The sequence below is a fragment of the Aspergillus viridinutans genome, assembly GCF_018404265.1.
Source record: "Aspergillus viridinutans IFM 47045 DNA, scaffold_2, whole genome shotgun sequence".
In the NCBI taxonomy this organism is placed as follows: Eukaryota; Fungi; Ascomycota; class Eurotiomycetes; order Eurotiales; family Aspergillaceae; genus Aspergillus; species Aspergillus viridinutans.
The window spans coordinates 717,138-738,402 of record NW_025091218.1 but is presented as its reverse complement, the minus strand read 5'-3'; the positions used below and the strand labels follow the sequence as shown (position 1 = coordinate 738,402).

The following is a 21,265-nucleotide window of genomic DNA, read 5'->3' as shown; positions in this document are numbered from 1 at the left end:
TTCTGCTATACTATCTGTCCTCTTGAATCCTTTTTCGTGACTATGTTATAGTATGCTGGCTGGTATTGGCTCACTGGATCACCAGGAAGAAAGGTCGAGCACCTCATGGGACAAAATGATCGCTCAAGCTATATGCGATGGCGGTTATTAGTTCCTTAAATGATCACAACCGTCCATCCTCAAAGCTCAAGAACGTCAAGGTCCTACTTGTAAGAGCAAAGTGCTTTTGTCATGTATAGACCGACCGAAGAAAGTGGTGGTTGTAGACTGTGCCTCAGGCTCTGAAAACTTCTCCTTCAATGGATTGCTTCGTCCACAACTTTCATTCCATCATTGTCAATATTCCTTGTCAGGCGACAGATACTCTCGATCATGGAGGCAACGCCCATGGCGGGCAGCTCCATGCCATCCCAGGCTCAGCTAGCCCTTGCAATGGCTGTCGTCAAACAGAAACCGGCAGGCATGGATATCCAAGGTTACCAAGCCTGGAGTCCCCTTTCTGTACAGGTTAAGCTAACCAAATTTTAAGACTATGTGCTGCAGATCCGAAAGAACATCAAAACTGCAGAAAGTTGCGCTAGGGAGTATTTGGGAGATCGATTTTTCGACAGCGTTTCCTTCTGGCAGCACGCCTACAAGAGATCTGAAGCTGAGCAGAGTCGATTGATGGATAAAATTTACGAACTGGAGCAGCGTAACGAGGCCCTTCTTGCGAAACTACAATTACAAAACCCTTTATCTCAAGAGAATACGCAAGTATCGGCAAAGAGGAAGGCAAACGGGAATCCGAATGCAAGAAAAAGAGCGAAGACACAGGTGAACTTGCAGAGTCAGGCTTTTGGTACGGCTCTTGAAACCAGCAAACTCGTCGAGCAGCCTGAATACATGGAAGAATGTCAGTCAAGAGCGTCGACGTGTCGTCTACTCTGACTAACTGAATTATCTCAACAGCTACTGCATCGATCATGCGACACTTCTACGCTCTTCAGAGAGCCATTCAACGCAGGCCGAGTCGCTCAACTATTGTACAATCTTCCGCGGATCTATGCGAGGTAGCTGTGCATGAAGTGCTCACTGCAGTCCGTTGGAGTGGACATACCACTCGACCTAGCAAGAAGCCGGTCCTCCAGGCAAAGCGACCTCACTTGGAACAGGTTCTACGCAGCGTCAAATGCGCTTTTCAGCTTATGTTACAGGCACTAGAAAAGCTCGCGGAGACTCAAGATGACCTTCAAGGCAAAGGTCAGCTTGCGTATCATCTCATTAGATTGTATCAAGCTGTAGCTACGGCTCTGGAGCAATACTGCATCAGCACGTCCAGACAGATTTCCGCAAGCACCGGTTCCTCCAAAACCCCAAAGAACAAGCAGGCTAGAAAGTCGAAAAGCGCAAAGCCTTGTCAGAGACTCGAAATCCCTACGACCACTCCTGTCGACGAAGTAGCCAGCCAGATCAGTCGGCTACTGGGCTCTATTGCAATCTCTTTGAATCTTTCATATGCAGTTCATCGGACTGTTTTCGAGGGGCTTTTGTACGTTCTTCTTACGCGCGTGGGAACTTTGCTGTGCATATTTGTCTTCCAAGATTTACAAATTCGACCTGATCTTCATGTGGCTCAGACCAAGTTACCTCTTCCCCAAGGCTTGCATGGTGTCAAGGTGGATGACCAGTCCTTGCGTGCTATGCAGATGGAAGCAAAGCATCTTATTTGGCTTCTGGAGAGAAGCCTAGCCTTATTAGATGCTTGTACATCCTCGTGTTCGACATCGGAACCTCACGACGTCCCTGAAACAATGGCATGGGTAGCCAAGCTGAAGCAGCAGCTACAAGGAACTCTTCTTCAGGCTTTGTTCGGATCAGACCGTTCTGTGTTTCCACATACGCTACAGCAGCCTGAAACACTTGATACACTTGAGCTTGAAAGGTTGCAGAACTGTACTCAAATTCCCGAGCAGTCCGTTCCCGACTGGTTTACGCAAGAGATATGGAGGCTACTGGGATGGGACTTGCTAGCGACTCACAACACCTCTTAAACATGGGAAAATCAGTATCCCCGTCTGCTGAATATTCCTAAAAAAGTCGCAAAGTCCGTTCTGCCACACCTTTGAGACCTCTATACCGTTGTTACCGCTTTTAGTATATATCATAGCTTTGTTATCTGCTCTTATAGAGATGAAGTCGAGGCACGAGACCTACGAGGTCACGCAGGATGCAATGGTATTTGATACCTATGTGAGTTATGAACTTCACTCATTTGAGATTCAGAATACGTGCTGCGTTCCCTCCCAAGATTGCCCCAACTGCTTCTTTCTCTGTATCAAAAGCAGCGTGGATTGCTTTGTAGTTGGTCGTCACACTAGGCCATTCGGCGTCTTCACTAGTGTCAAGTGGAGGGAAAAAGGGATGGTCAGTGCCTGTCCAGATGTCAGTATAACCACAGAAAGGAATTCAGCGAATTGTATGATCATACCAAACATGAGACGATCCGCTCCCCCGGCTGCAGACACGGCTGCTTTCAGGCCAGCAGTACCATATACCACCGCATCGAGGTAGATGTTTGTCTGCAACACATCCCAAACACTTCTCTGAGGACCCGGTACATTACCGCCATTGGCGACAAACTTGCGCTCGTGATGAATACAGCTCTCAATCCGTCCAGCAAGGAATGGAAGCGTCCCGCCAGAATGCGCCAGCAGGATCTTCAACCCGGGAAACCGATCGAAAACACCGGCAAGAAGCATCCGTGCTACGGCAATCGTAGTCTCGAGCGGGAACCCTAAAGCAAGTGGCAAAACATGGCCGTAGCGGTTCATCACTTCTGTCCCGCCGAAAGCTTCATCGGGTAGACCGTAATGAGGGTGGAGGAACAGCAGGGTGTCTGTCTCTTGTAAAGCGCCCCATACAGGGTCCAGCGCTGGATCGTCGAGGCCCTTGCCTAACCCAGAGGTACCCATAATTACACCTCGCAGATGTGGCAGCGTCTTGAGTCTCTTGATCTCGTTTACTACAATGTCTGCTGTAGGCGCACTGAGTGGCAGGGTGCCAAATGCGAACAACTTCTCTTTTTCGTGGAGAGCATATTTGTTGTCGGGGTCTACTGCTTGGTTGACACGCGCGCAGGTCTGCTCCAGATCATCATTGATGCGTTCTGCCCACGTCTGGGCTTCCTCAGGCTTGAGGAAGTCCAGCCACGGGTTAGCTAGGGAAATGACACTGCAGTTGATACCGTGGCGTCGCATGAACGCCAGCTTGACATTGATATCCCAGTATGACGAGTCGACTGGACGGCCGCGCTCATCGAGAGGGATTGATGGATCATCGTCTGAAGAAAGGATGACAAGACGTGGTGTCGCATTTACTGGGTCGTGCACGTAGGGGACTACCTTGCGAGAGCGGAGCATGTCCATATACGACGGGGGATAGACATGAGTGTGAATGTCGACAATGAGAGGGGAGGACATCTTCTCTCTTTGCTTTCTGGCGATCAATCAGCCTGTCGTAGGAAGGTTGTAGTAACGATGGTTCGCAAAGCTGAGCACGCTGAAGAAACAGTTAGCAATCGACCTTTTGACTTTTATGAATGATCATACATTTCTCGAAATGCAGCTGATTCGCGAACTTAAGATGAAGATGTGGGAGAACGAGTGAGACAAGATTCAATCTTGACTTGTCTCTTATCTTCGATGCGGGGTATTCGCAACGATGTTACAACAGTAATGCATCTGCAGGGGATGCGAGTGATGTGCAGCGTATGTATGGATTGCTGCCGAGTCCCTCATGTTTCAAGTATCAAGAGCTCAAGAATTGTACTCCATATCAACGGCTTATCTGCCTTCGATCGTCTCATTGATAGCCGCATGAGTGAGTTCTCATCAGGATCTGCTCTTCTCTGAATGGTCAAAGAGCCTAACTAGCCTCGATATCCTCATATCTCGACAACTGATCCCTTATCGCTCAGATACGGACAATAACATCATGCAGGTCGAGTTTATCTTCCCCGCTCCAGCGTATCATCGTTGATCGGGGATGAGAAAGGATATTTAAGGTAAGGAGGGGAGACAATCTCCTGCGGAACCATGGCTGCTATCCCATCCGACTCTGTTGATCTGCTTATTTTCCTTTTCCTCACCTTGGTTCATGACCAAGTCGTGATTTCACGGAGGTCCTCTGCGATTGCGCTCGACGACTTTCTACACCAGCTCCCAAGGAGACGTCTATAGCTCTTCTAATACATTAGGAGAATTATACGTTAATCTGACGATCTAATTTCACTCTTCAACTCCGACAGCCATAGATCCCGATCGTTACACAATGGACGACAAGCTGGCGCAGCATGCGTGTCATCCCATCACCACAGCGATTGAAAAGGACGATCTTGTCATTCCTGTGAGTATCCTGATCATCTGAAATTATCAACCTGCCGTTTTGCTTCTTGTATTCATATCTCCCTTCCTACTTACACCGTCAATTTACAGGTCATTGATTTTGGGCCCTTTCTGAGAGGGACACCATCCGACAAACATGCTGTCGCTGTTTCCGTCACAAATGCATTCAAGACATCGGGTTTTCTCTATCTAAAAGACCATGGGATCCCATTTTCCACAGTATCCCAAGTATTTGAGGCTTCAGCCCGCTTCTTCGCTCGGCCCCAGGATCAGAAAGACAGTTTGTGCTGGACTTCCCCGCAGTCGAACCGTGGTTACATCAAGACGGGACAAGAGAAGCTGAGCTTACCTGAAGATACTGTCGACAAGGATACCGCTAGGCTGGCGACACCAGATCTCAAGGAGACAATGGAGATTGGTCGAGATGATGTTGACGGTCTTCCTAATCGGTGGCCAGACCATTTCGATGACGAAGGGAAGGATTTCAAGAAAGTGATGCAGTCATTCTTCGGAATGTGCAAATCCCTCCATACGGAGGTCATGCGGGCTATCGCTCTTGGAATGAACTTACCGGAGCATTACTTTGATGAATTCGTAGATGCGGGAGATAATAATCTCCGTCTGCTGCATTACCCTTCTGTGCCCAAAGATGTCTTCAAGAAGAACCCAGGACAGGTTCGTGCTGCAGAGCACAGTGATTATGGTTCTATCACACTTCTGTTCCAAGATCGTCGTGGAGGGCTGCAGGTTCGGAGTCCCAAGGGCACCTTTGTCGATGCTACGCCTATCGCAGACACAGTCGTCGTCAATGCTGGAGACCTGTTAGCTCGGTGGTCCAACGACATCATCAAGAGCACTCGTCATCGGGTTGTCGAGCCTCCGAGTATCGCAGGCGACGACGCAGATGACGGCTCAGATACGTACCCGGCGCGATATAGTATCGCGTACTTCTGCAATCCCAATATGAACAAGTTTATTGATGCCCTACCGGGGACATTCGGGGAAGAAATTAGCCAGAAAAAGAAATACCCAGGAATTACCGCCGGAGACTATCTTGTGCAACGATTGACAGCAACGATCTAGTCTGAGTGTTATTCTTGATGTATATCTCCAAATGAGTGATGTTTACGTTCAGCGTTCTTATGTATCTCGAGCAAGACTGACCACTAATACTATAAGTGAGTTTCTTTCTATGTGACGATTGACATGGACTAATATAAGCTACTCACTTATATCGCAATGACTGATCCTCTCGCCTTTTTGGTACCTGATACCTTGCCTGGATGTGTAAAGTACTCTGCGCTTTCCAACGCCTCTAATACGATGCCGGATGAACTGCGGTTCGTCCTCCATCAGTGACGATGATGCTACCATTGATGTAGCCACCGGAAGCACTCGCCAGCCAAAGAATCAGACCCGCGATGTCTTCCTCACTACCACCTCTCGTGAGGGGGATCCTTTCGCGCGGGAACGACCCGTCAGAAATGCCCCTATCTCCGCCCTTGAATGCTTCCGCAGACATCTCCGAATGATATAGGCCTGGCGCAATGCCATTGACTCGGATGTCGTACGAGCTGAGCGTAGTCGAAAGCATCTTGACAAGATGATTCGTTGCAGATTTGGAAAGACTGTACGCAAAACTGAAGGGCCCCTGCCGAATGAAACCTGCAATCGAACTGGTGATGAGAACCTGCGCAGTCGGTGGGGAGAGCTTATCCTTCTCAGGTGCTGGTCTCCTCTTATTCGTTGCCTCAAGCAGAGGCAGGAAAGCAAGAACAGTATAATATGACCCTGTGACGTTGATCTCGAAGACCTTGGAAAAATCCTCCATGGGTACAGCCCATAGCTGATCGCGGACTTCTGAGAGACTTGGTTTTGTCCCGTCCTCTTTTGCAGCTGGCGGGCGAGCAGAAGGACCCATCACACCGCTGTTTGCGATCAAGAGGTCGACGTGATCTGCCTGAGAGGCGATGGAGTCGTAGGCCGCCTGTAGTGATTCCTTAGATGAGACGTCGCCCTTGATGGCTATGATCGTTTTGTTGATTGCAAGGGACGCGGTCTCTTGTAGCTTGTCTTCGCGTCGGCCAATGATGAAGACCTTCGAGGCACCGTTCGCATCTAGGGCAAGGGCCATTGTACGTCCCAATCCTGTTGAGGGATGTGTCAGTGCTTATAGGATCTTGTTCAAAATCTACGAACACAATCGAGTTGCAGTGGCGGAGAACAAACTACAACGCATTTCACATAAAGTGGTAGATGTCTTCAAGGAGACTCACCACTTCCAGCCCCGGTCACAACCGCAACACATCCCTGGATGGAGAACAATTTCGAAGCTTGCAGGTGCGACATGATGATGAACCACTGAGCGCGCTGCCAATAGCGGTATGCAATATCCGGTAGTGTTAAATTTCTACAGAAAATGATGGAGTTGATCAATTCATCTAAAAGCAAGTGTTGTAGGACAATTCATATTGAGAAGACAGTCGATTTGTTCCTTTTAGAGGATTTGGCGTCATACAAGACCCCCGCATTCTCGCAAACATGGCCGATGTGGGGAAACCCACGCTCTGGCAATGCTCCTTGATGACTTTCTCCTTCGCTAAACCTAGATTTATGGAAATTCGTCAAGTTCAGAAAACAGTGTCCAAGAGTGTCCTTGGAGCGACGAGTGGGATAAGTAAGTACAATCTGCTGTGTGTGAGTGTGATGATCGCACCCCAGGTTGACAAGGCCAGAGATATGCATGATCGACCCCAAGAGCCCATAAATCCTAGCAACGCGGATCATGATGTGACAGATATCTATCTACAGTCCATGCTTCAAGTCTTTCGGAGAGGTTCAGATTGGAAAGCAGGAAAAGCCAGGCTGCTTATCTGAACCCCTTCTCATGTAAAAACCATCTCTTTCTGATAATCAATCAACCTTCGCATAGAACGAACACCGACTATGACAAAGGTGGCAGCAGAATGACCACTTCAATGCTACTGAGTACCTATTTCTGAATCACTTACCCGAGAATTCGGCGGCTCAATAAGATCCTGGTGACGATTTACTCCTCGGATGGCACTTCCTTTACGTCCACTTTGGTGAGCTTGATCCCACGTCATAGTAACCGGGAGATCCGCTACATCCTCTTTACTGCTGGCATGCAACATACGAGATCAGTTGATAGGATCGGAATATCGGAAGAGTAACCTGTTTATACAAAGCAGATCTTTTGCGATATATGTCATGCCTCGTGAAGACCTGATGTTGCAGACGAATCCCAGTATCCCGTGCTGCTCGTGGTTGAGGACCACCGATTGCTCAACGCTTGGCGAATCAACGTATTCTGTCTTTAAGTTCCGAATGTATAACGAAAGTTGGGTTGAGAGCTGTCCTCCTTGGGGTTGACGTCGCCTCCCTCACCGGAGGAATTTCAGAGCCGGAGCTATACAGCTGCTCCAGCCTTCCACCATGAATTATTCGTTCATGACTGTAGCATGACGACAAACCATTGATATTGACTACCTAACCACGAATCGATGTCACTAGGGTACCTGGTGTGCGAAATTTTCAGGGACAGAAACTCCGATGCTGATTTGGGAATTCGGGAGACAAATCAAGCTATGACGCTGGAACGATGCTATGGATGGCAACCTAGATCTGGAAACCTCAGCAACATGAGTGACAGCGGCATGTCTTGATCACGAATTAGTTGCGTCAATTGCGAACCCCCTGGCTCTGTCCATAGTTTTAAAGGCAGGTTGGCCCTCACATGTCGCTTCGCAACGCTGCACTCTGAGCGCTGGAAAGGTTCCCTAGCACATCACTGGGTAGCATCTCAATTGCCTTCTGCTGGATGTCAGGAGGATATCGCCCTTTTACCCATCACTATGAATTGGAGACACTTTCTGCTGATCAACGTGCTGGGTGGGCTACCTCCCACCCTCGCTGTCCCTAATGTGAGGAGAGCCGACGCCCCTACTTCCGTGCCACCTACTGTGAGCCACCCGACTTCATTACCGCACTCTTCCTTTACCGCGACTCCCACGACCAGTGGAGCCGAGAGTGCCAGCTCTGTTGGCTCAGGGATTCCGACTTTGGGACCGGCTCCAGGAGCTACCAGCTACCCGAGTGATGGAAAGCTCCATGAACCCCAGCCGGCTCCTTATGTACCAGCAGGCGGCGTTGGGACGAACGGCACCACTCCTATCTACAACGCGAAGAGCGACTTTGATTATGAATCACTGGTAAGCTTGCATAGATTGGCTGGGAGAACAGTAGCTGACTGCTGCCAGGCCCTTGCGCTCTACCAAGAGTACATCGAGCTGGACCTGTTCCACGATGGTCTGGCTCGATTCTCTGTAGCGGATTTTACTGCCGCTGGTCTCACGGCAGAAGACCGATTTTTGATTGAATTCATGGCTGACCAGGAGGTTGGACACGCAACAATGCTGACCAACATACTGGGTGCTCAGGCTCCTAGACAATGTGTCTACAACTATCCTTACGCCACCGTTCACGAGTTCATCGACTTCTGCCAAAAGCTCACCCGCTTCGGAGAAGCTGGTGTCTACGGCTTCTTGCCTCACCTAGATTCGCGAGAGGCAGCGGGCCTCCTGACCCAGTCTATCACCACGGAGGCTCGCCAGCAGCTCATCTTCCGCCAGTTTGAAGGTCTCTTCCCAATGCCTGAGTGGTTCGAGGTTGGGGTGCCCCAGTCTTGGGCATGGACACTGTTGGCTCCGTATATCAGCTCCTGTCCTGCCAACCAGACGAGACTGGCATGGCAGAACTTCCCGGCATTGTATATCGAGAACCAACCAAATCCTTACCGGGTCAATGGATCTTCTGCGGTCAATGAAACCCTTCCAGGTGGCGGCATGAACGTTTTGGCCAGCCGGAACGTGACCGGACCCGAGTCATGTCTGAACAAGACGACCGTGGGCGAGAGCTGCAGCCCAGCAATTACCCATAATCGAACAAGCCCCCTCTCCTTCCCGGGTCGAACAGTCACCCTGTCGTGGGACGCTCCGGGCAAGGGTGTGGGCCCAAACAACAGCTACATCACGAACACAACTGCGGGAGCCCCGAAATATGTCCTGTGGGCTTCGCAGTTGAATGTCACGTACTCGACACTAAGCACCAGTGGCAATGCAAGCTCTGGAACGACCGTTCAGCCCGACCTGTCGACATATGCCGGCGATCCAGCGATCAATGGTACCATCTTTATCGCAATCACGGACACTGATCTTTTCGTGACTCCGTTCAACATCAGCAGCGTCAACTCTCATATAGTTGCCGGCCCAGCTCTTTACCAAGCTGGCTAAGTTGATCCAATCGAGCGTGGTACAGTGAAGCCTGGAGTGTTAGATGATATATCTTGCTTGAAGTTCTGAGTGATCATGTAATTGTCAAAAGTAAAGAGAACGGGGATGATGCGTCTTAGTCTTCAAAAAGTCATTGAATGATGGATGTTCCAAGATATGTGCTGTTCTTCTAGTGGCTACTTAAAAACGAATACTACTTGGTGAGAGTGAGACTGAGAGTCCGGGACTGTAGGGAAGGTAGATATGGAACGGTAACCCCGCTAACTCCGAGGCGATCCCATCGTTTTGACCAGCTTTGTGCTTCCTCCATCAACAAATGCCAAACTCTTATCCTATCCTCCACGAAGACCATCAACCACGAGTCTACAGACTTGCAAACATTCCGAGTAGCATACTAGCCAAGATGGAAGGTCCTAAGAATCGAAAACAGCGACGAGCAGCAGCAGCAACAGCCGCAGCTTCCACCCCTGACTCCTCGTTCGATCCATCTTCGATCCCTTTAGCCCATCCTCAAGAAACTTCCCCCGACGACGTACCGAGGGGAAGGACGTTGGTGGAACTCATTGCTGAAAGACAAAATGAAATCTTGGCCAAGGAACAGAGGGGTACTGCAAAGTCGGGTCCAGAAACGCAATTCATGACCGTGGATCCGTTATCTGGCAAGATTTCCCAGTTCAACCCTTCAATGCTTTCAAAGGAACAAAGCGATGAGGACGACCGGGCAGGACCAGCGACTGAGGACTCACAGATCGAGCCGAACGCAGCTGACGACGGCGTTGATGAACCGATTCCCCCATTAATCGACACGCTCCTACTCTCCGTACCACTGACGACATTACACCTTACACTGGCCTACCTGGCGGCTCACCAATACGCGGAAACGATCGAGTTGGAAAAGCTCCTGCGCGAGTCTGCATTTATTGCATTCCCCATGCTGACGCTGCTCGTCCATCTTGCTCATGGACACATCGTATCAGTGCATAGAGGGAATACGAAGCAGGAGAAAGTCTCGCTCTTCCCTTGGTCTCAAGACAAGCTCACGCTTTCATTCGTTCGGAAGTTGCTTTTTCCTCCGAGTCTGCGGACAATGGCGTTTTTGCCTGTTGCCGTGCTCCTGGGAACCAAGCTGATGACTATGACCAACGAGGACCCATACTATGCTGTTATGAAGCGAGCCCCTGCCATCGGAACTTTATGGGTGTGGAGCATTCTGGAAATTCCAGTGGGCGCAGCTGCTTTAGGCGCACTGGGGCCGTTGATCTGGGGTGTCTGGTGGAAAGGATACGGTATCTTTTAAGCCACAAAGGCCAGGGAAATGTCGCATCATCGTTCCCTACGCATTCTACGGCCGCGGTTTGAAGAGAAGTGAAATTCTGGCCGGGTAAATTTTACCCTTGAAGAAGCCTGTTGCAATTTCGCTGTCGGTTACTCCTTGGAGTTGCTCATGACTGGCTTCGATTGCCAGGATCTTCTGGGATGATCCCGGCACGGGCGCGTCTCCCATGTCAGGGCGTCAGCAGTCACGTCGACTCAGACCGCAACGGCGACGTGGTACTTTGCATAAGCGAGCTCGTTTCTGCTGGTGCTGCGAAGCAATCCAATTGTTTGAAGACACGGCATAACACACCGCCGAGCTCTTAGTTGGACGTTAGCAGCGATTACGTTTCACCGCATTCGCGCCCGTATGAAGGCCAAATATGGCACCAGCATGTACATACATAATGTGAAAGCCGCTCTACTGAAGCACCGCTCGAACTCGAAGCTTAACCAATGTCTACCGTGCAATATGCCCCATGCAAGGTTCTGGTCCTTCAGTCCTATGTCACCGTTACGAGGCTGCGGTTCGGAATCAAATATTGGAGATGAAGGATCAGAACATAACTCGCTCCAAATACTGCTGGGCAAATCCAACTCGATCTCTTGAGTCGTCCCGTCACAAGATGAGGGTAGATCCTCGAGGATTATTCTGACTGCGTATTCGCGCTAATGCTCACTGTTTGAGGCCAGGAAAGTATACGAATGGCGAGAAAAACACACTACTGTATAGCACTCAGGGGTGTGCATGTCGTCGAGGTGTATACGACCGGTCTCCCGATCCTGATTGACTGGATAAGAATCACTACGGCGTGCGGCCAAAGTGAGTCGCATCGTCACCCTCCTGACTGGGATGTTCTTGACACAAATGCGGGGAGGTTACCAGCGACATTGGGGTTTGCGAGACCAGTACATCACTTGATGTGAGATTGCCGCGATTGGGGAGTTCATTACGAAGCGAGTGAAGCACATGTTCGTTCAGTTGACCGAACTCTTTAAAGGATTGCAACCTGCGGTTGCTGCCCGAGGGGGCTATGCCTTCTGGAGGTGAACGCATGGCTGACCTGGGAATGCGTCCCTCTAGACAAAGGAATGACCGCGATGGGTTGTCTATCGGGGCACCTCATCAGGTACCCAAGGACATGCCAGTCCTAGCAGAAAATAGCGTCCATGATACCGGCCCGACGAAAGGTGTATCTACACTTTCTGAGCTCAAATGTCAGAAATCGGGCAACTCCAGGACGAGCGGCTATAGCGATTCGCAAAAATTATCAAGGCACCACCTTGACGCACTTGTGTGTTCGCTTCTTGGGCTGCATGAACCATTCAGGATATTTGCCAATGCAGTTCACTCCACGAGGATGATGCACTATCCTCGACCTGCCCGTTTGGGCCATTCTATAATTTGAAGCGAGGCTTTTGGCCGGCCGGTCTGCTGATCAAGGCTGCTAGGTTCTTGAAGGATCCACGATTTGCTAAACTCGAGACACCTGTCTAGCGCGTCTTTGCAAAGGATGAGCTTTGAGATCGAGAACTCGGAGGCCCGTCTTCGCCCAACGCTGGTCGGCGCCGAACCAAGGCTACCATGACGTCGATGATGAGGGGTTGACCATTGTTGTAACCCACATATCCCGTGTTCTATTCCTCTGGCCCAACAGAATTGATAATCTACTACGCTATCATCCCAAGTCGCCGTAGCGCGGGATACTAGACGAGGAGAGGCGGTGACCGCTGCACAATGAACCGTGTCTATTGCCGCATCGGGTTACAGGCATATCAGCCGGATGATCGTCACTCATGATCTCGACACACTTTGATGAGCAGACCAGATATTGCGATAAAAGTGTCCGGCGAAGGCCTGTGGTCAATATGGCTACACCGGAATGATTGCATTGACTCAGAGAAATGTACGATTTCAGCTCGAATTTGAAAGATGTCTCGACGGGTGGCTGGTGAGCCTGCGCCACAAGGTGGAGATTGCAACAACTATTTGCGCTAAAAGTCAATAGTGCCAACGTCAGACACCCAGTCAGCATTCAGATCAGACTCAAGCCAGAGGAAGAAAAAGCAAAAAGATGAAGGATCCGTCGGCTCAGTTGACCTCGTTTCCGCGGTCGATCGATAAGCTGTTGCTGTCTAGGATTCTCGACACGGGCTCAAGGCGATCCTCGGTCAAGTTCCCTCCGCTAGTCCGCTGTTTATTCGAGTAGATTGTTGGCACTTGGTGCCAACTCTAATTACATCGATGAACCTGGGTCGTCTGGTCGAGGCATGCGATAAAGGTGTCGATCAATCTATTCCGCTCAGTATGACATTAGGCTAATCATCCATCGATCCGATATCACACGATTGGGCGTTATATGAGTGCACCCAATCGAATGAGCTGACTCGATGTCACGGTGGCAGGAGTTGATCAGCAGTCGTTCTAGGCGCCAATTGCACCATTTTCGACCAATTTCGAAAACAATCGAAGCCGGAAGAGCCAAGACAGGATGCAGAAGGAAGAGAAGCAAGGGTAGTACTCCGTACACATGACGTGACGGTCTACTCATGCATAGGTAGAGGCCAAAGTACTCCGTACAATATACCCAAAGCGGCAAGGCGAAGCTTGCCGTCGAACCCGTTACTCAATCGTATTGTCTCTCGTGCGCATGAAAACTAAAGCCATGAATCCAGGTATGCACTGTAAGCCAGTAGATTTTGTACGACACAAGGGCGACAAACTATGTGAACACTGTCAAGCGAATGACTGACCAGGTGTGTTCGGCTGTTCGAGATCTGGATACAGTTGCGTAGTGTATTTCATCGCAGACTCACTACTTTGTGAGCATGATTGGCCACCTCGAGGAAGCATTTCACATGTTGTGTACCCAAAGTACCTTTGTTTGGTTACTCGGGTCTTTTCAGAACCTGTTTCATTTTTTGAATTCACCTGAGAATACGATACGCACATGCCTCGATGCCCATAAACCAAGCCCAACATGCTCAAAGCCATGGTCATGCATCGTAACCGTTCATGTCATATACTAATGCCTGAGGATTACAAGGCAGCAGGTAGGTACCTTGCTTCCTGCATGGCGCTTCGCTTCGCATGCGATTTCCGCATTCTGTACCAAGATTCGTTTTCTACGCAGAAATAGGATTCCAACTTCAACCGAAATCTCACCGTCATCTTCGCCCCGGTCAATGCTAATTTACTCTCTGTTTTTTTTGTATCGGTGAGCCAGAACTCTACCTGGATAATTAGTGTTTGCGTGCTCTCAGGCCTCGACTAAATAGACTTGTATCACACGTACGTGAGGGAGGAATTTTTTCTACCTGACACATGCACGGTGCACACGCACTGCACTGTGCGTAAGTTTACGATGCAAGGGGAGCGTACTGCATCTCAACAAGACCTAGACTAGACTACAGAGGGGGAGTTCAACGCAATGCATGGTTCGCAGTAGCCCGCCCGTTCAGGCGGTGACTAGGATTTTAGCCAGAAATGGGGCTGCGCCACATCTTGGTCCGGTCCGGGCAGCGGAGCCGAGATTTGAGGCCGCACGCCAGGATCACCCGCAAAAAGTAAAAAGACAACAACACTAAGGTAAGCGTGCGGGGCCAGAACCCACAATAATAATGACAAATTCTGGTTTTTGGGGACGAGATCGCAGGTTTGGTTGGTTGGTTGGATATACTTGATTTCAAATTTGGTTGAGAATTGGAGCCTTTGGAGGGGTTCGTGGATGAGATACTCATGGTTCGGTGTTGTCAATTTTATCATCTACTCTGCTGTAGGAGTAGTGCGACTGTCCAAGTAACTAGGTACTTTGTACGTATATTCAAAGAAGTAAAAAAAAGCAATCAAAACAATCCCATCAGCGCCTGCGCCTATGCCTTATGCCCACGCCTGTTGACCATAACCCTGAAAACTGCAAGAAAAAAAACAATTGAAAGGGAAAAAGTGATTGGTAGCGTAGTGGACTACACGGCGACACGTCCCTTGTGCACCAATCCCAACCCCCCCAGTCCACTAGCGGCTCCCCTAAACCGCGCCAGCAGACTGGACACCATGTCGCGGTACGTGTTCATCTGCGACAGCTTGAAGCGCTGGATTTTCCCGCTGGCCGTGCGGGGGATCTCCTCCACAAAGACAATCCCTCCGTCTAGCGCCTTGTAGCTGGCCAGTTGACGGCGTGCAAACTGGTAGACTTCTTCCGCTGTCAGCCGATTTGCAGCCGGTCCCTTCGCCCTAACCACGAAGGCGCGGGGCAATTCTGTGCTGCCGTCTTTGGAGGTGACGCCTGTGACGGCGGCGTCTTCGATGCCGGGGTGTTTGAGGAGAACCGCTTCGAGTTCGGCGGGGGCAACCTGCCATCTGTTTCCAGGTTAGCACCTAACAGCGGAACGAAAAAAGAAGCTAGTAAACTTACCCTCTCACTTTGATGAGTTCCTTGGTTCGTCCAACGATAAAGTATTGTCCGTTCTGGACATATGCCACATCACCCGTCCGGAACCAGCCATATGCATCTTTGGCGTCGTTGCGTCCCTTGTAGCTCATCAGCACCCCGGCCCCGCGCACATACAACTCCCCTGGTCGAGAGTCCCCCTGCACCACGTTGCCGTCCTGACCGACCAGCCGCACCTCGTATCCGGGTAACAGACGTCCAATACTTCCGGGGTTCCCCTGCTCGCCGTATCGGGTCTGGAAAACGACCCCGACCTCGGTCATGCCCCAGAGCTGCGTCGCGCGGGCGTGCGGGTGCAGCAGCCGCTGGAATTGCTCCATCGACGGGCCGTCGATCGGCGCACCCGCGACGCCGACGTACCGCAGCGTCCCCATGTAATCTGCGATCGGGGGAGCACTGCGATTGAAGACGTGGATCATGGCTGGGACCATGTAGGTCTCCGTGATCTGGTAGTGGTAGATGGCGGCGACATACTGGGTCAGCTCGAAGCGCGGGAGGACGAAGAGCGGCTGGCCGTAACGGATGGGGAAGATGTGCGTCCACAGCGACCCAAACAGATGGAACATAGGCAGGGAGATGAGCCGTGTAACTACGTAGGGCACCTCATAGTTGATGCTGAGGTGATGTGATACGATTGCATGGTGTGAAAGGAGCGCTCCTTTGGGCAGGCCGCCTGTCCCGCTGGTGGAGAACATGGCGGCCGGGGTCGACTTTGCGATCGCCGGATCATTGAAAGAAACCCAGTCGTTCTCCCCATAGCTGAGCAGTTGCGCGAAATTCAGATACGCAGCGTCGCTGTCAGGAATCAAGGCCAGCGGACCCGACAAAAGCAACTGGGCGATATGGTTGGGAGCGTATTCATCCAACAAACACACCTGGCTCGAGAGCATTCCACGGGCGGCGGAGACGCTGAGGACGGTGGGGAGCGCATCGCGCGACGTAATGATCAGCTTCGGGTCTGCCAATTGCAGGATATGCTCGAGTTCTTGAGGTTGACTGCGGGAATTGGAGCCCATGAACACACCGCCAGCGCCGATGATAGCGAAAAATAGGGCGGGGTATATGATCTACATGCATGAGAAAATCATTAGTACATTAGTCCGCCGCAAAAGAACGCACGAACGACAAAAGCTAAAGCTCCAACAGAGCACAAAACTGGAAGGAGGCGTAAAACTCGGTGAGAGCAGTGTGGGTTGCAGGACTCCGTACAGAATTTCCCAAATGGACCAATACGCAGTCTCCGCGCTGCACATGATGAGCCTTGAGTCCGGCTATGAGTGTTCTTACCAGCAGCCGAAACTGACTGGCATTGAGTGAACGCGAGGGGTCTTGGGCGTCTATGAAGATCGGTCGCCGCTGGTCATACTGGTTGGGGCCGTCGAAGCAAAAGGTCAACAAGTCGGTGTATACATGGTGAGCCTCGGGACTTGGACTGCGAGCTCCTGGCCCGGGAATTGCCGATGACCTTTCCCAGAGACCCATCTCCAAGTATTAGACAAGAAAAGCAAAAAGGAGGAGGAGAAATAGATGTATGGGAGCTAATGGGGGGTTTGAATCTGGGCTTGTCCTCGCTTGTAGAGCCGGCGAAGCAAGTCTGATGAAGATGCGAAGAAGAATTCTATCCTTTTGCTCGCTCCATGGGGAGACGCAGTGATAAATAGCTTGCCATTTGCATTTTGAATCTGCTATTTCAAATCTTTAGGTAGTTGTCACGATGAAGTGATCCTATGCGATAATTCCAATTTCCTAGATGCGAGATCTCCATGATTTGGAATTGCCAGCAGGCGTGGCGCAAACACCCAAACACCGTCGGTATCAGCCTCGATCTTAGTCTAAAACATCGAAAATTAGATTGATAATCACGGCTTATGATCAGAATAATCAAATCACCTGGACGAGACTGTCAGATCAGCGTCTCACTGATCGTCTTTGACCGACGCTTGGGAGAGGCTTCAGCGAATGAACACACTCTGTTCAGCATTCGGATCGCAGCGGGGTGGGTCAGTACAAAGGGAAAAAAAAAAAAGAAAAAGTAAATGCAATAGACATCTAGACTATTCTTTGTTCTTGGTAGTTACTAGTAAGGTAGTAGTAGTGTTGATATTCAGACGAACATGTTCAGAGTGCTCTGGGATCGTCCTGTGACTCCATAACTTTATCGAGCCAATCTCTGAGCACGAGTGCCTCTTCCCCATCTCACATCCCTCCATCCCTCCATCCCTCCATCCCTCCAGCAACTTCAACTTCATCCTACTAGACTCCATTTATCCTTTCAGCCGGTCCGTCACCGTCATTTCTTACCAAGCACTCTGGCAATCTCTTGTATCCACCTTTTTTCTTGTTGTATTCCCTGTCCTTAGTCCACAAGTCTTTCATTCCCTTATCCAGCTGAACCCCAACGCTATCTTCTCGTCTCCTCCCCATTCAGGAATCCTTTGTAGTGACCTCGGCTGTGTCTGCCAGTCATACCATTGCTCTCGAACCTTGAGAAAAACTAGTTGCAGAAGCCATCAAGGGATGATCCACATTCCACAGGACCCCCTCCCACGCCATGCTCGTTCAGATCCGTGATCCATGTCAGCCTGACGTCCCGGTCGATCAGATCCCGGATATCCGTGCAGGATTTGCTCGCATTGAGTCTCAATGTGGATAGACGGCTCATCAAAGTGACTCTGGCTCGTTCCAAATTCGTGCCACTATCACCGCACCCACCACCCACGGGCTACTCCCCACCGCTATACCCAGCCCAGCCAGCCCACCTGCCCATTCAGAATGTGATGAAGTGATTCCACCAATGTCTTTCTGCCAGTGACCTTGGAGCAAGCATCTGTGCGCTGAGCTCCGCAAGGTTGCGTATTTGACGAACCTGTCAAGGGATCTGCAAGATCCTGCGTCGCCTGGCAACTCCGCCTGTCCGATGAGCGGTTCGAATCCATTATCTTGGTAATTTCTGGTCCTTGAACGGGCTTGACCGATGGACCATGCGAACGCCACTGATACTCACGTTCCTTGCTGGCGCCCTGTTTTCAGACCAGGATTCTTCATGCAACCTTGACCGGGCTGCATGAGCCACTCAAGTCTGATATCTCTCCTCCTACGCTGCGCTGATGCAGCCCGCGGTTCACCCAATTCGTCACCAGATGGGTCGGGTTCCCCTCTCTATGCCATTGTCATTGGTTCCTTGACATACCACTTTTGGGAAGGAAGGAGCTGAGGCAAGGGCGTCGTGATGCTGCCTTTGGCTGCTCATTGGTACAGCCCTTGGAGGTGACTAGTGATGCGGAACGGAGCTCCGCACGGTGGTATCACATCCTCAGAGGATGGTGGATGGCGAAAAAGTTCAGTCTCTCGCCGGAAGCTTGCCGAGGTCCATGCATGCGGCACAGTGCCGTAGCGGATGTCACGAACTTTACGGATGGTCTAGAGACTATTCGATTGTCTAATGTAGGCGCACAGTTCGGGCAATAGCCCCATCTGGGAAGTTGTCATCGCAAGTCAAGACTCAAAAGGCGCAGAGTGCCGTCATACCACCGTGAGTGTGTTGCTATCAAGTGTGACCTTCACTGTTCATACCTCTATACTACAGGTGCTGGCATCCTCCGCATCCTTCCATCCATGTCTTCATTTCACAAAAGCAACATGTCGTTGTCAGAGAAGAGTGAAATCTCAATACCTCCCCCTGCCAAGTGCAGTTCCCACTCATCAAATCCCAGCAACGTCACACTGGTCGACGTCGAGAAGGAGATTGCCAGAATCCTCGCCGAGAAAAATGGCTCGCCGAAGGACATTGACCTCGAAGCGCAGGCCGGTGCCCGCAAGAAGAGACACACCTGCATCTCGTTCATCCGATACACAGCCCTCGACATCTACCGGCGTCTCTTCTCCCTAGTTTTCCTCGCCAACCTGGCCGTCTTCATTGCCGTCATGACCGCAGATCGAAAGCTGCTGGCCCTTGTGAACGCCACGGCAGCCAACGTGCTTGCCTGTGGCCTGGCGCGGCAGCCGCTGGTGGTCAATGCCATTTTTGTCATTGTCTGCTCGATCCCGCGGTCCGCGCCGTTGCGGCTGCGTCGCATCGCGGCCAAAGTGTACCACTATGGCGGGGTCCACAGTGGGTGCGGAATCGCTTCCTTCCTCTGGTATGCAGGCTTCGTTGGCCTGATGTCGAAGGAGTACTGGTCTGCAGCCGGTGAAGCGGGCAAAGTCGCCTTCTCAATCCTGCCTGTGGTCCTCTCCTACATCATCCTAGCCTTATTACTCGCCATCATCCTCGTCGCCCACCCAGCCTTCCGCATGAAGAAGCACGACTATTTCGAGCTTACGCATCGCTTCTCCGCGTGGGTCGTGGTGATCCTCTTCGTCATCCTCCTGCTCGTCTTTTCCGACGAGGCCAGTCGCGCCGCCGGCCAACCGCTGGGCACCTTCCTTGTCCATCTCCCGGCTTTCTGGTTTCTCGTGCTTACAGTCCTCTCTATCATCCACCCCTGGCTTCTCCTCCGCAAAGTTCCCGTCTCTGGGGAAACTCTTTCCCCGCACGCGGTCAGGCTGCACATGAACCACACAAACACCACCTTCGGCAAGGGTATCCAGCTAGCCACACACCCCTTGCAAGACTGGCACGGCTTTGCCACCTTCCCTGATCCCGACGGCCAAAGCTTCTCATGCCTAGTCTCAAAAGCAGGCGACTGGACTACTGCCCGCATAAAATGCCCCCCAACACACATCTGGAAACGCGGTGTTCTCATCTACGGCTTCGCGTACGCCATGCGGGTCTTCAAGCGGGTTATCGTCGTCACAACGGGCTCAGGCATCGGTCCCTGCCTCTCCTTCCTTGGCGATGAGAATCGTCCCGCTCTCCGGGTGGTCTGGCAAACCCGTTCCCCGCGCAGAACATACGGCCGGGACGTCTTCGACCTCGTAACCAAGCTGGATGCCGACCCTGTGATCATCGAGACAAATCAATCCGGGAGAGTAGATATGCTCCCCATCATCCGGAGGTTATACTCTGAATTCGAAGCCGAGGCCGTCTGCGTCATCAGCAACCCCCGTGTCACGAAGAGGGTCGTCTTCGACTTGGAGAGCGGGGGGATACCCGCCTTTGGGCCGATTTTCGATTCATAATGGATCATCCTTCCTCTTGATTGTATCAATTGCTTGTTATCTACCGAAGTTTGTTTGTTTGGTGCCTCGGCGTACGTTACGGAGTTTGGGATGGTATGGAAAACCTGAGGCTTTGGCTGCTATTATATAGCGAATGCAGATATCAGATCGGACGTTCTTGTTGGCTTAGAGTCAGCTCACCTGACTATGAATATTGATGGTTACATTGGACATAACAAACTTGGGTCATCCGGTAGCTTTCACTGCGTGCGGTGCCTTAACAATACATAGTCTAAACGTCGATAGCTGTAAGGGCTACCACTCTGCAATTCCCCGATGATCAAGGGAGGTGTACTCGAGCGTTTACGTTAGTTAGTGTTTACCTGTATAGTTCATGGGCATTTGAACTCGGAGCAGGACTTCCATACCTGCAGCAGACATCACGCTACTGTTGTTCATCCCTACAGGATTTACGGCAACCTATAAGCACTCAAGAGAACCGTAGCAAGAAGGCTTAGTGCAATAGATTAGACTATGTACATCTGCACGTGGTCGTCATGATTGTTGAAAAAAAAAACATGGAAAAAAGCAATACGCCAGATCAGACGTGGGTATCATGCGAATCCATCGATGAAACTTTTGTTGTTGCCAAAAACCACCAGTAGGCATGCCACATAGGGCCATTAAGATAAAAGAAAAAGCG

The 21,265-nt window shown here is 50.9% G+C and overlaps 8 protein-coding genes across 8 annotated transcripts; 5 read left to right on the top strand and 3 right to left on the bottom strand.

The window, feature by feature from the left end:
• Positions 1-372: 372 nt before the first annotated feature.
• Aspvir_003857 (uncharacterized protein) lies at positions 373-2,033 on the top strand (the record flags this gene model as incomplete). The annotated part of the gene is made up of 3 exons (XM_043267101.1): positions 373-475; positions 530-895; positions 952-2,033. 3 exons carry the CDS (start codon positions 373-375, stop codon positions 2,031-2,033), a joined length of 1,551 nt encoding a protein of 516 aa, XP_043123036.1.
• A 217-nt stretch (positions 2,034-2,250) lies between these two features.
• Aspvir_003856 (amidohydrolase family protein) lies at positions 2,251-3,461 on the bottom strand (the record flags this gene model as incomplete). The annotated part of the gene is made up of 2 exons (XM_043267100.1): positions 2,251-2,414; positions 2,471-3,461. The coding sequence occupies 2 exons, from the start codon at positions 3,459-3,461 to the stop codon at positions 2,251-2,253; spliced, it is 1,155 nt and encodes a 384-aa protein (XP_043123035.1).
• Positions 3,462-4,311: 850 nt separating this feature from the next.
• On the top strand, positions 4,312-5,468 carry Aspvir_003855 (isopenicillin N synthase family dioxygenase; the record flags this gene model as incomplete). Its single annotated transcript, XM_043267099.1, has 2 exons — positions 4,312-4,386; positions 4,476-5,468. 2 exons carry the CDS (start codon positions 4,312-4,314, stop codon positions 5,466-5,468), a joined length of 1,068 nt encoding a protein of 355 aa, XP_043123034.1.
• A 232-nt stretch (positions 5,469-5,700) lies between these two features.
• Aspvir_003854 (SDR family NAD(P)-dependent oxidoreductase) lies at positions 5,701-6,734 on the bottom strand (the record flags this gene model as incomplete). Its single annotated transcript, XM_043267098.1, has 2 exons — positions 5,701-6,533; positions 6,662-6,734. The coding sequence occupies 2 exons, from the start codon at positions 6,732-6,734 to the stop codon at positions 5,701-5,703; spliced, it is 906 nt and encodes a 301-aa protein (XP_043123033.1).
• Positions 6,735-8,260: 1,526 nt separating this feature from the next.
• On the top strand, positions 8,261-9,697 carry Aspvir_003853 (ferritin-like domain-containing protein; the record flags this gene model as incomplete). The annotated part of the gene is made up of 2 exons (XM_043267097.1): positions 8,261-8,617; positions 8,666-9,697. 2 exons carry the CDS (start codon positions 8,261-8,263, stop codon positions 9,695-9,697), a joined length of 1,389 nt encoding a protein of 462 aa, XP_043123032.1.
• A 316-nt stretch (positions 9,698-10,013) lies between these two features.
• Positions 10,014-10,994, top strand: Aspvir_003852 (uncharacterized protein; the record flags this gene model as incomplete). The annotated part of the gene is made up of 1 exon (XM_043267096.1): positions 10,014-10,994. The coding sequence occupies one exon, from the start codon at positions 10,014-10,016 to the stop codon at positions 10,992-10,994; it is 981 nt and encodes a 326-aa protein (XP_043123031.1).
• Positions 10,995-14,977: 3,983 nt separating this feature from the next.
• On the bottom strand, positions 14,978-16,944 carry afeA (adenylate-forming enzyme AfeA; the record flags this gene model as incomplete). Its single annotated transcript, XM_043267095.1, has 3 exons — positions 14,978-15,371; positions 15,427-16,529; positions 16,750-16,944. 3 exons carry the CDS (start codon positions 16,942-16,944, stop codon positions 14,978-14,980), a joined length of 1,692 nt encoding a protein of 563 aa, XP_043123030.1.
• A 2,133-nt stretch (positions 16,945-19,077) lies between these two features.
• Aspvir_003850 (integral membrane protein TmpA) lies at positions 19,078-20,583 on the top strand (the record flags this gene model as incomplete). The annotated part of the gene is made up of 1 exon (XM_043267094.1): positions 19,078-20,583. The coding sequence occupies one exon, from the start codon at positions 19,078-19,080 to the stop codon at positions 20,581-20,583; it is 1,506 nt and encodes a 501-aa protein (XP_043123029.1).
• Between the last annotated feature and the right edge of the window lie 682 nt (positions 20,584-21,265).